At 31.8% G+C, this 14858-nt stretch overlaps 1 protein-coding gene across 31 annotated transcripts in view; it reads right to left on the bottom strand.

Moving 5' to 3' along the window:
- LOC127838709 (sushi, von Willebrand factor type A, EGF and pentraxin domain-containing protein 1-like) overlaps positions 1–8271 on the bottom strand; it is a 19568-nt gene extending 11297 nt beyond the window's left edge. For 22 of the 31 annotated variants that reach the window (XM_052366630.1, XM_052366638.1, XM_052366635.1 and 19 more), the window contains exons 1-5: positions 8049–8271; positions 6939–7166; positions 5037–5264; positions 2972–3199; positions 519–746 (exon numbers count right to left, since the gene is read on the bottom strand). In XM_052366630.1, the coding sequence (XP_052222590.1) occupies positions 519–746; positions 2972–3199; positions 5037–5264; positions 6939–7166; positions 8049–8241 (1105 nt within the window). In that variant the 5' untranslated portion in view covers positions 8242–8271. Of the gene's footprint in view, positions 1–518; positions 747–1740; positions 1821–2971; positions 3200–5036; positions 5265–6938; positions 7167–8048 lie in introns of all 31 variants that reach the window. The other 9 variants (XM_052366641.1, XM_052366660.1, XM_052366649.1 and 6 more) reach the window with 8 other exon arrangements.
- Between the last annotated feature and the right edge of the window lie 6587 nt (positions 8272–14858).

The following is a 14858-nucleotide window of genomic DNA, read 5'->3' as shown; positions in this document are numbered from 1 at the left end:
ATAGATAGATAGATAGATAGATAGATAGATAGATAGATAGATAGATAGATAGATAGATAGATAGATAGATAGATAGCCGGTTTTAAACTGCAAGATTACTATGCGTGATGGAGTTATATAGACAAATGACTATGCAAATAGAAAGATAGATAGATAGATAGATAGATAGATAGATAGATAGATAGATAGATAGATAGATAGATAGATAGATAGATAGATAGATAGATAGATAGATAGATAGATAGATAGATAGATCGATAGATAGATAGATAGATAGATAGATAGATAGATAGATAGATAGATAGATAGATAGATAGATAGATAGATAGATAGATAGATAGATAGATAGATAGATAGATAGATAGATAGATAGATAGATAGATAGATAGATAGATAGATAGATAGATAGATTGATAGATAGCCGGTTTTAAACTGCAAGATTACTATGCATGATGGAGTTATACAGACAAATGACTAATGCAAATTACACATTAGAATACAGAAATAAATATAATCACCCTTTGGCTGACAACCAGATATTTGACTCCAGTTTCCAGTATCCGCACAAGTGATAATTTCCGTGACATCGTCGGTACGTTGGGTTCCATTTGGGTGGTTTTCTTGGGTTTGATTTAAGTGGTAACCTGGTACACATGTCACGTTGACCTTGGCGTTATAAAGGGTGTTGTTTGGCGTTGTCAATTTATACATGTTATTTCTCAGGACTGTGTTCGGGTCTCCACAATCTTAAACCATATAGAACATTTTAATTATAATAAAGTATTCATACAATTTTTAAACAGCTTTCTTATATCCATTAAGCAAACAAAAATAAAATATGCATTCTCTGAGAATAAATATACTATATACATAAAAACGCCAAATATTTGAATCGCATTTTGAAGGTACCAAATTAGTTTGTCTCACTTTAATTCATCACCGTTGATGCTTTAAATGAGTTTAAGAATACAAAACCAATACCTGTAAAGCTCGTTATACTTAACAAATATAAACATGGGCATAACAGATATAAAACGAAAGATAAAAACAAAACATAGAAACAAAGATAGTTATTAAGAATAACAGGCATACAGACGGATATATAAAAAGCGATATTTATATATTGCTTGGTTGATCAAATCAAGTGATTGATTGATTCAGATATAAACTATTATGGAAACAAAGAACGAAAGAACGAGAGGAAAAACGAAAGAACCAAAGAAAAGACGATAGATAGATAGATAGATAGATAGATAGATAGATAGATAGATAGATAGATAGATAGATAGATAGATAGATAGATAGATAGATAGATAGATAGATAGATAGATAGATAAATAGATCGATAGATAGATAGATATATAGATAGAAAGAAAGAAAGATAGATAGATAGATAGATAGATAGATAGATAGATAGATAGATAGATAGATAGATAGATAGATAGATAGATAGATAGATAGATAGATAGATAGATAGATAGATAGATAGATAGATAGCCGGTTTTAAACTGCAAGATTAATATGCCTGATAGTTATATACACAAATGACTAATGCAAATTACACATTAGAATACAGAAATCAATATAATCACCCTTTGGCTGACAACCAGATATTTGACTCCAGTTTCCAGTATCCGCACAAGTGATAATTTCCGTGACATCGTCGGTACGTTGGGTTCCATTTGGGTGGTTTACTTGGGTTTGATTCAAGTGGTAACCTGGTACACATGTCACGTTGACCTTGGCGTTATAAAGGGTGTTGTTTGGCGTTGTCAATTTATACATGTTATTTCTCAGGACTGTGTTCGGGTCTCCACAATCTTAAACCATATAGTAGATTTTAATTATCAGAAAGTATTCATACAACATTTTTAAACAGCTTTCTTATATTCATTAAGCAAACAAAAATAAAACATGCATTCTCTGAGAATAAATATACTATATACATATAAACGCAAAATATTTAAATCGCATTTTGAAGTAGCCAAATTAGTTTGTCTCCCTTTAATTCATCACCGTTGATGCTTTAAATAAGTTTTAGAATACAAAACCAATACATGTTAAGCTCGTTATACTCAACAAATATAAACATGGGCATAACAGATATAAAACGAAAGATAAAAACAAAACATAGAAACAAAGATAGCTATTAAGAATAACAGACATACAGACGGATATATAATAAGCGATATTTAAATTTGCTTGGTTGATCAAACCGAGTGATTGATTGATTCGGATATAAATCATTATGGAAACAAAGAACGAAACAACGAGAGAAAAAACGAAACAAACAAAGAAAAGAAGATAGATAGATTTATGGATAGATAGATAGAAAGATAGATAGATAGATAGATGGATAGATAGATAGATAGATAGATAGATCGATAGATAGATAGATAGATAGATAGATAGATAGATAGATAGATAGATAGATAGATAGATAGATAGATAGATAGCCGGTTTTAAACTGCAAGATTACTATGCGTGATGGAGTTATATAGACAAATGACTAATGCAAATAGAAAGATAGATAGATAGATAGATAGATAGATAGATAGATAGATAGATAGATAGATAGATAGATAGATAGATAGATAGATAGATAGATAGATAGATAGATAGATAGATAGATAGATAGATAGATAGATAGATAGATAGATAGATAGATAGATAGATAGATAGATAGATAGATAGATAGATACATAGATAGATAGATAGATAGATAGATAGATAGATAGATAGATAGATAGATAGATAGATAGATAGATAGATAGATAGATAGATAGATAGATAGATAGATAGATAGATAGATAGATAGATAGATAGATAGATAGATAGATAGATAGATAGATAGATAGATAGATTGATAGATAGCCGGTTTTAAACTGCAAGATTACTATGCATGATGGAGTTATACAGACAAATGACTAATGCAAATTACACATTAGAATACAGAAATAAATATAATCACCCTTTGGCTGACAACCAGATATTTGACTCCAGTTTCCAGTATCCGCACAAGTGATAATTTCCGTGACATCGTCGGTACGTTGGGTTCCATTTGGGTGGTTTTCTTGGGTTTGATTTAAGTGGTAACCTGGTACACATGTCACGTTGACCTTGGCGTTATAAAGGGTGTTGTTTGGCGTTGTCAATTTATACATGTTATTTCTCAGGACTGTGTTCGGGTCTCCACAATCTTAAACCATATAGAACATTTTAATTATAATAAAGTATTCATACAATTTTTAAACAGCTTTCTTATATCCATTAAGCAAACAAAAATAAAATATGCATTCTCTGAGAATAAATATACTATATACATAAAAACGCCAAATATTTGAATCGCATTTTGAAGGTACCAAATTAGTTTGTCTCACTTTAATTCATCACCGTTGATGCTTTAAATGAGTTTAAGAATACAAAACCAATACCTGTAAAGCTCGTTATACTTAACAAATATAAACATGGGCATAACAGATATAAAACGAAAGATAAAAACAAAACATAGAAACAAAGATAGTTATTAAGAATAACAGGCATACAGACGGATATATAAAAAGCGATATTTATATATTGCTTGGTTGATCAAATCAAGTGATTGATTGATTCAGATATAAACTATTATGGAAACAAAGAACGAAAGAACGAGAGGAAAAACGAAAGAACCAAAGAAAAGACGATAGATAGATAGATAGATATATAGATAGATAGATAGATAGATAGATAGATAGATAGATAGATAGATAGATAGATAGATAGATAGATAGATAGATAGATAGATAGATAGATAGATAGATAGATAGATAGATAGATAGATAGATAGATAGATAGATCGGTAGATAGATAGATATATAGATAGAAAGAAAGATAGATAGATAGATAGATAGATAGATATATAGATAGATAGATAGATAGATAGATAGATAGATAGATAGATAGATAGATAGATAGATAGATAGATAGATAGCCGGTTTTAAACTGCAAGATTACTATGCGTGATGGAGTTATATAGACAAATGACTAATGCAAATTACACATTAGAATACAGAAATCAATATAATTACCCTTTGGCTGACAACCAGATATTTGACTCCAGTTTCCAATATCCGCACAAGTGATAATTTCCGTGACATCGTCGGTACGTTGGGTTCCATTTGGGTGGTTTTCTTGGGTTTGATTTAAGTGGTAACCTGGTACACATGTCACGTTGACCTTGGCGTTATAAAGGGTGTTGTTTGGCGTTGTCAATTTATACATGTTATTTGTCAGGACTGTGTTCGGGTCTCCACAATCTTAAACCATATAGTAGATTCTTATTATCAGAAAGTATTCATACAAAATGTTAAAGCAAACAAAAATAAAATATGCATTCTCTGAGAATAAATATACTATATACATATACACGCCAAATATTTGAATCGCATTTTGAAGTAACCAAATTAGTTTGTCTCACTTTAATTCATCACCGTTGATGCTTTAAATTAGTTTAAGAATACAAAACCAATACCTGTAAAGCTCATTATACTTAACAAATATAAATATGTCATGTTTATAAACAGATATAAAACGAAAGATAAAAAAAAAACATAGAAACAAAAATAGTTGTTAAGAATAACAGGCATACAGGCGGATATTTGAAAACGATATTTGTATATTGATTGGTTGATCAATTCGATTGATTTATTGATTCGGATATAAATCATTATGGAGACAAAGAACAAAAGAACGAGAGAAAGAACGAAAGAAACAAAGAAAAGAAGATAGAAAGATGGATAGATAGATAGATAGATATATAGATAGATAGATAGATAGATAGATAGATAGATAGATAGATAGATAGATAGATAGATAGATAGATAGATAGATAGATAGATAGATAGATAGATAGATAGATAGATAGATAGATAGATAGATAGATAGATAGATAGATAGATAACCGCTTTTAAACTGCAAGATTACTCTGCGTGATGGAGTTACATAGACACATGACTAATGCAAATTACACATTAGAATACATAAATCTATATAATCACCCTTTGGCTGACAACCAGATATTTGACTCCAGTTTCCAGTATCCGCACATGTGATAATTTCCGTGACATCGTCGGTACGTTGGGTTCCATTTTGGTGGTTTTCTTGGGTTTGATTTAAGTGGTAACCTGGTACACATGTCACGTTGACCTTGGCGTTATAAAGGGTGTTGTTTGGCGTTGTCAATTTATACATGTTATTTGTCAGCACTGTGTTCGGGTCTCCACAATCTTAAACCATATAGTAGATTCTTATTATCAGAAAGTGTTCATACAAAATGTTTAAGCAAACAAAAATAAAAAAATGCATTCTCTGAGAATAAATATACTATATACATGTACACGCCAAATATTTGAATCGCATTTTGAAGTAACCAAATTAGTTTGTCTCACATTAATTCATCACCGTTGATGCTTTAAATGAATTTAAGAATACAACACCAATACCTGTAAAGCTCATTATACTTAACAAATATAATTATGTCATGTTTATAAACAGATATAAAACGAAAGATAAAAACAAAACATAGAAACAAAAATAGTTATTAAGAATAACAGGCATACAGGCGGATATATAAAAAGTGATATTTGTATATTGCTTGGTTGATCAATTCGATTGATTGATTGATTCGGATATAAATCATTATGGAGACAAAGAACGAAGAACGAGAGAAAGAACGAAAGAAACAAACAAAAGAAGATAGATAGATGGATAGATAGATAGATAGATAGATAGATAGATAGATAGATAGATAGATAGATAGATAGATAGATAGATAGATAGATAGATAGATAGATAGATAGATAGATAGATAGATAGATAGATAGATAGATAGATAGATAGATAGATAGATAGATAGATAGATAGATAGATAGATAGATAGATAGATAGATAGATAGATAGATAGATAGAGATATAGATAGATAGATAGATAGCTCGCTCGCTCGCTCGCTCGCTCCTCGCTCGCTCGCTCGCTCATCGCTCGCTCGCATCGCTCGCTCGATCGCTCGCTAGCTCGATATATAGATAGCTAGATAGCTAGCTTCCTCTCAGATAGATCAAGATAGATAGATCGACATAGATCGATAGCCGGTTTTAACTGCCAGATAACATATGGCGTGATGGAGTTTGTTGATCCATCATCAGGACGTGCATGTCGAAATACAATACCACTGTGGAGTCAAATGTTCCTATTTCAGCAGTGCTGAAATATAGCGTCACGCGCGGCGAGAGAATGTTCATATTACTCGGAATCAACTATAAAGGAAATCATTTTTATAATAAAGATCGACAATCAGATTCAACAAAACAAGACAATTTGATACCAAGATGTAATATAGTTTTATCACATAATGCAACTCAAAAAAGCAAATAAACATTATTTACAGAATAGTAAGTGCGCGTACTCCGTGACGTCATTATTAACACGTCATACGACACAATGCATGTAGTTTCACGCTAAAGATGCAGTTGTTTAGTGTCTCTTTTTTTCATTATTTCTTAAAAATCGGGGACGTAGGGGTATGATAAACGAAACAACAGGTTGGTTACTGATCTTTTTTGTAATGTATTAGGCTCGACACGATTAAAATAATGAAACAATGTTTGCTTAAAATATCTTTGGAATTTCCCGTCTAGTTCGATTTTCCTATTCTATGTTTAAAGAAATAATTTACGACTAAGAAAATTGATGGGATAAATCGAATACTAGGTCGGTGCCGAATAAAGCAAAGTTTATCTTGCTCGGCACGAAAATCTGAACCACTCGCCAAGGCTCGTGGTTCAGATTTTCTAAGCCTCGCAAAATAAACTTTGCTTGATTCGGCACCGACCTAGTATTCTCTATATATAGACAAATGACTAATGCAAATTACACATTAGAATACATAAATCTATATAATCACCCTTTGGCTGACAACCAGATATTTGACTCCAGTTTCCAGTATCCGCACAAGTGATAATTTCCGTGACATCGTCGGTACGTTGGGTTCCATTTTGGTGGTTTTCTTGGGTTTGATTTAAGTGGTAACCTGGTACACATGTCACGTTGACCTTGGCGTTATAAAGGGTGTTGTTTGGCGTTGTCAATGTATACATGTTTTTTGTCAGGACTGTGTTCGGGTCTCCACAATCTTAAACCATATAGTAGATTTTAATTATAAGAAAGTATTCATACAAAAGTTTTAAACAGCTTTCTTATATTCATTAAGCAAACACAAATAAAATATGCATTCTCTGAGAATAAATATACCATATACATATAAACGCCAAATATTTGAATCGCATTTTGAAGTAACCAAATTAGTTTGTCTCACTTTAATTCATCACCGTTGATGCTTTAAATGAGTTTAAGAATACAAAACCAATACCTGTAAAGCTCGTTATACTTAACAAATATAAACATGGGCATAACAGATATAAAACGAAAGATGAAAACAAAACATAGAAACAAAGATAGTTATTAAGAATAACAGGCATACAGACGGATATAGAAAAAGCGATATTTATATATTGCTTGGTTGATCAAATCGATTGATTGATTGATTGATTCGGATATAAATCATTATGGAGACAAAGAACGAAAGAACGAGAGAAAGAACGAAAGAAACAAAGAAAAGAAGATAGACAGACAGACAGACAGACAGACAGACAGGCAGGCAGGCAGACAGACAGACAGACAGACAGACAGACAGACAGACAGACAGACAGACAGACAGACAGACAGACAGACAGACATACAGACATACATACAGACAGACAGACAGACAGACAGACAGACAGACAGACAGACAGACAGACAGACAGACAGATAGATAGATAGATAGATAGATAGATAGATAGATAGATAGATAGATAGATAGATAGATAGATAGATAGATAGATAGATAGATAGATAGATAGATAGATAGATAGACAGCCGGTTTTAAACTGCAAGATGACTATGCGTGGTGGAGTTATATAGACAAATGACTAATGCTAATTACACATTAGAATACAGAAATCAATATAATCACCCTTTGGCTGACAACCAGATATTTGACTCCAGTTTCCAGTATCCTCACAAGTGATAATTTCCGTGACATCGTCGGTACGTTGGGTTCCATTTGGGTGGTTTTCTTGGGTTTGATTTAAGTGGTAACCTGGTACACATGTCACGTTGACCTTGGCGTTATAAAGGGTGTTGTTTGGCGTTGTCAATTTATACATGTTATTTCTCAGGACTGTGTTCGGGTCTCCACAATCTTAAACCATATAGTAGATTTTAATTATCAGAAAGTATTTATACAAACGTTTTAAACAGCTTTCCTATATCCATTAAGCAAACAAAAATAAAATATGCATTCTCTGAGAATAAATATACTATCTACATAATTTTATAAACGCCAAATATTTGAATCGCATTTTGAAGTAACCAAATTAGTTTGTCTCACTTTAATTCATCACCGTTGATGCTTTAAATGAGTTTAAGAATACAAAACCAATACCTGTAAAGCTCGTTATACTTAACAAATATAAACATGGGCATAACAGATATAAAACGAAAGATAAAAACAAAACATAGAAACAAAGATAGTTATTAAGAATAACAGGCATTCAGACGGATATATACAAAGCGATATTTATATATTGCTTGGTTGATCAAATCACTGCGATTTGAGGGTCTTGAAAACTGGCCCAACACGTTTGCTGAAATTTGACATGTATATGAACCAGAATGCGATCTACCTGTTGGCGTAGGTTTTATATCTGGGAAAAAACAAGTTTTCGAGTATTTTGTGTTTAAATATTTTTTATGGGAAACCACACGCGCGAAAATAAACATTGTGACGTCACGTCATGAAAAGCGCTTAGGGTCACATAACCCCAAACCGGAACTCCTGTTTTTAGGGTTACATGCAGTCAGTTTGATACTTAGCACACATTGTTGAGTGCATGCTTCCTAGGATTTGTAAAGTACGTTGCAAATGGTTAGTTTTGGTATCAACTTGAAGGTATATTTGTAAGCAATAAGAAAATAAGCCATTTTTGTGCTCTACTTTTTGAGTTGATGATTCCCGGCTTTGAAAGTAGGTCATACTATTTGACCCCAAAATGGTTGTCTGCACAGCTGTCAAAACCGGTTTGCCTATTTTAAGGTTAATATTTTGAGTTAGCGCGTATAGAATTTAATGACATGGATTTTTTTCAAAAGATTATGCATTGATCTTTCCAATATTGTATGATGATATAGTGGATATGCGCTTGGTAAAAATTGATATCGAACTTCAACTATTTTATATGTAATATAGAAGGAAATAAATTGCGCATGCGTAACCTTTAGGCTAGCTTGTTGTTACGAAACAAAGAAACTAAGGAACGCGTTATTAATTCAATATAGAGTAAGGCGTTTAATCGATAAACAACGACGTAATAATTGTGTTTGAATATCAATACGAAGTACACATGCATGTCTTTTGTGCAGAGTGTGGTTGTTTAAGAAATAATATTTTTCTATCATGGTTTGTTGTCGAATAACCCACAGTAAGGAGTATAGATGCGTAGGAATTAAATCACGAGTGCGAAGCACGAGTGATTTGATATCACGCATCTATACAACTTACTGTGGGTTATTCGACAACAAACCATCATAGAAAATTATTATTTCGATTCTAACACGATTCTGATTAATTGGTTCAAGCTTTAGAACGTGAACTATATTTTTAAATACTCTGTCCGTTTTTAATAGTACAAAGTTCACTATTTAGTGACGTCATTGAATTGTACAAACATATGACGTCGTTTTCATTCATAATTTTTTGCAAATGACGTCACTTTCATAGAAAACAACAATCGTAGAAACGTAATGACGTCACGTTTATTGATGCTACTGAAAAGCTGACATGCTATAAATGTTTTCTGAATTACGTTTCCTAACAAATAACATTCTTTGGAGGCGTGGTAATGCCACTTATCACCAAATATATAATTTGTTTATTTCATTACATTTATATACATGCTGTATTTATTACATTTATTTTAGAGCGGGTTTTAGCACGTGCATTTTACTGCAATATTTTCTTTATTTATTCGGAACTATTTTCAAAACATTAAGCTCCGCCCATAAGTTATTGCAGAATAACCCACAATTGATTTCCTTCTTTGTCTATAGAAAACAAGTCGCGTGCCGTGTTAGAATTAGATATACATGACATAAATCTATGTGTTATTGTGTGCGACAAATTGAAGAAAGGTTTACACGGCGAGGCTTTCCGAGACGTGTCGGATAAATGTAAGTACACACTGGTATTAACATGGTATTCTATTTATCCGATAATATCTTTAATATACATGATAATGAGACAAATACATTATTAATTTAGAATTTAATTATTGAATCAATAAATAAACGTGAGCAGCAATTCAATTTAGTATAAACGACACGCTTACCTTAATGACGACAATAATCCAATATTTATAACAATTAGGCCTACAATTATGTATGATAAACACACAATCCGAAAAACGCTTTTGCATTGTTTCGATGCTTAAAACAAATACATAACTGTTAAAAACATCCAGAGAATTTAATTTATACTTTTTGTTTTGACAAATAAATAACGTCACACGACAAACGTCATAAACTGCGCAATCAGTTGCATGTAAAATAAAAGTACGGAAAGCCGGTTTTGAGAAATTTTTATGTAAAGTTGAAAAATAGTATGATGTAAACACTAACAAACGGCAGAGCGGTGACGGACTTCTCAAAATAGCATTAATTGAAATAGTTTCATGTATATTAAAATCTCTGCAATATCTTTGGTTACCATCATCAAATACACAGAAAAAATATAATACAATGTAAGTATCATGTGTACTTGAATTTTCCGACGAGTTGAAGAAAGGTTTACATGGCGAGGCTTGCCGTGAGCAACACATCATTAGCAGCATAAAGTGCGGAACAAATAAACAAAATTATCAAACATAAATAATAATAATTTAACGTAGCACATTTAAATATCTATTGCAACTGACACCGTTTTGTAGCGAAATTTGATGACTCAAGTTCAGCTTTAACAAGAGTTATAAAAAAACTTAATTTAGTATAAACGTCACGCTTACCTAAATAAAATCGTTAATCCAATGTTTGTAACAATACTGGTCATGTACGTAATTCCGGCCTGTACGTAAAAAATCGGCCACCTATGTAAAATCATTTTCATGATCTTAACGCACATATTTTGTTTTTATTTAGAAAAATCAACATGAAAACCATCCCTACTCTCAATGTTTTGCAAATGTAAGAACCACATCACTGTAAACGTTTGTGTTAAAATGTCACAAATATAGCGGGAAATATTTGGCTCGTGGGGAAAGTGATGTCATCATTTGTTTCAACAATTATATTCATATAAGAAACAAATATATTTGATAAAATTATTTTTATTTTATCTAATAAACTTAAATTAAAGTTTTACCAATTAATTGTACAAAAAATTATATTCAAAACATAAAAATCAGAACCTAAATATATTTTTTAATATATGAATTACCTCCCTTTATAAGAATATTACTAGATTACATGTTTTAATATTATATATAAGCGTTTACTAATCATCAAAACTGAAGTCAACTTTTCAAACAAAATGTGTTTACTTTTTTAGCTATGTTTGAAAAAATTTATTAAACACATTCAAAACAAATATTTTTTTTAATGAATTAGCAGTTTCCCATTGTTTATATTTATTAAAATAGGTAGGGGGGAGTAACTGGTATAATAATTTCGCATTTATTTAAATTTCAAGTCAAAAATTTTAATAGTATAAACATTGATTAATACTCTGAATTTGAGGACATTTGTCAAAAGATAATGCTTTGTAATTTTATCTGCAGATCAAACTGAAAAGTGGCCGATTTTTTAGGTACATTTAACCTACGAAAATGGATAGTTTACATGTCATCATTTTCTGTTCATTAAGTAACATTCACTGATCTAATTCTATTTAAATTTTCATGCTAGGTTAGTTTTGAACCCAGGATTATATATGTGAAGTTTAGTTTCAACCAGTTGCCTAACACTAAAGATTTTTCTTAAATAGTCCCAAAAGTGGCCGGAATTACGTACATGACCAGTAAGTTGACTACTTTATTCCAAAGTTTATAACAAACACCTTGAACCGATATGCACTTCCACCTTTATTAATCCATGTCTTTATCGAAACTTAGTTCAAACCACACAATTGTATTGTATTCCTATCTATGTTCACATTTATGCATGATGAACACACAATCCAAAATACGTTTTGCATTCGTTCGATGCTTTAAATAAATAGTTTAAAATAGATAAAAAAAACACCACGTCCGCGACATGTCCTAAAACTATTGTGTTTCGTCATTGAAATGACGTCACACAATGTACTGCGTAGTACATTTCGTAATATAAAATCAAAGCGCCGATTGCATTGCAAAATGAATTCAACACTATCTTATGCAAAGCTGTAATGATGTTTCAATAAAAAACACAGAATTTTGTAGACACAGAAAAAGGCTTTATGCTAGTCGATAGTGTTTAAGATGGGGATGTCCGACAAACTGCAGTTGTTTGCTCTTTTCACGCTTTTTATAGTATAGTCATGGGAAATGAAGTTCTACTTTTTAAGGTAGCTAATCAAACGGCCTCGAAACAATAAAAATGTCTGCGAGTATTATGGTTGCTATCATGTGATATGTATATTAAAATCTTTGCGAGAACTTTGGTAAACACCATCAAATGCACAGAAATAAATAGGTTTTCAATTTTATTTCATCTCCCAACTCATTCCATCCCGCGAAACCTTTAAGGTGTCGCAACTTTTACAGTGTTTTCATATCAATGAGTACTCAACCCTTATCGTAAATGAGAAACGTAAGAATAAGTTCAGAATCATCTCCCCTTGAAGTTGAGAAAAATATGAAAGTACGCTTACAAGATGAAGCAGATTTTTTAAAACCTAAACAGTTCTGTTCCATTAACGAATACTGCACAAAAGAATTCCCTTCAATAATATAACCACAAAGGCGCATCTAGACCCGGTTATGAATTAAATAATTTCAGATCAGAAGATGATAAAATGTAAGCGACAGCCACCTAATTTAAAACGTCTGTTAACCAAATCTTACTTTTCATCTCAAGAACCAAGAGTATCAAAATGTAATGACCCTAGATGCGCCCTTTGTGGTTATATTATTGAAGGGAATTCTTTTGATTTTAATGGCAAAGTGTTTAAAATAAAAACTAATATGTCATGTGATATACAAAATGTGATTAATGTATTAGTATGCAATGGGTGCAAAAATATTATATAGTTCAAACTGGCGATAAACTTAGAAATAGACGATCTGTCCATGAACAACAAATGCGAGACCCCTCAACAAGACAGATGCCTTTAAGTAAACATTTAGATGAATGTTCACATTATGAACCAAAGTTAAAAATATTTCCATTTTGTAAGCTATTTTTGAACAATATTCAGCTAGGTTAGCCAAAGAACAACATTTTATACATGTATTTAAAATTTTATTTGAATATTTATTGACGTTATGACGTCATAATTGATATGACGTTATCTCCGTGACATTTTGACGTTGTAATGTCTGTTAGTCAATTTCTCCGTCCGTGTGTCCTTCTTTACGCCTGTCTGTCTGTATTTCTGCATGAATGTTTGTCTGAATGTCTGTCTTAATGTCCATCCCGGAAATATCAGCCTTAATAAAATATGTACATAGGTAAATAATGACTATACAGTATTTCGCAAAATATAATAGTTTACTCACAAAAGTTTACCAACTGGTCGGCTAGACATAATACTAACAAAAAACATTTACAAATAACGAACACATATAAAGTTTTATCCGAATCTCGAACCTAAGCGAGAATGGTACAATTAAAGGGTTAACACAGATCGAAATCGGGAGAAAGAGTGAATGGAGATTCTATATCGGTTCATCCCGGAACAACAAAAAATCCTTACCCTAAAGTAGTGTTTAGAATAAAACGCAATGCTTGATTAATTAAATTGTTTACCGTAAATGCCCGTAACCTTATCAAAAGTAACAACACATCATTTACAGGTTTCACTTTTCTAACGTATTAAATACATGACTGACAGTGACCAAACTTTTCATTAAGACACTAAATCGGATTGCATTCTTTTGGATTATGTACGTGCCCGTCATGAAAGATTAATATGAAATGATAACAAACAGGGTAGTAAATGATCAGCAAATTTCCTAGTCATGAAAGTGGTTCAGCATAAAGATGTGTAGGCAATCTGGGCAAACAAATTCATAAATAAGCATTGCTATTGGTGCTGACTTAATGAGGGGCAAAGGCTTTTAAGATAGCTCTCACCTGTCTAACGTAACATTGGTATTACATCAATAAATAGAATAGATAAAATAATTATGTTTATGGCACTGTTAATGTTACTTTGTTTTATGTATTCTTTACCAGAGTTGCGACACCTTAAGGGTTTAGCGGGATGGAATGAGTGGAGAGATCAAATACGAAAAAAAATTGGGCACGAAAACAAATTTGAGTACGAAAAAAAGGGTACCAACAAAATAAGGGTACGAAAAACTATTTCAGTACGAAAAAAAATGGGTACAAATGAAAAATTAGGTACGAAAAAATGTGGGTACGAAAAAAATTTGAGTACGAACAAATAGGTACGAAAAAATTTGGGTACGAAAAAAATGTGGGTACAAAAAAAATTGGGTACGAAAAACATGTGGGTACAAAAGAAATGGGATACGAAAACAAATTAGAGTACGAAAAAATATAGGGAACGAAAAGCATTAGGGTACGA

This window comes from Dreissena polymorpha, chromosome 7, assembly GCF_020536995.1.
Source record: "Dreissena polymorpha isolate Duluth1 chromosome 7, UMN_Dpol_1.0, whole genome shotgun sequence".
In the NCBI taxonomy this organism is placed as follows: domain Eukaryota; kingdom Metazoa; phylum Mollusca; class Bivalvia; order Myida; family Dreissenidae; genus Dreissena; species Dreissena polymorpha.
This window is presented reverse-complemented; position numbering and strand designations above follow the sequence as displayed.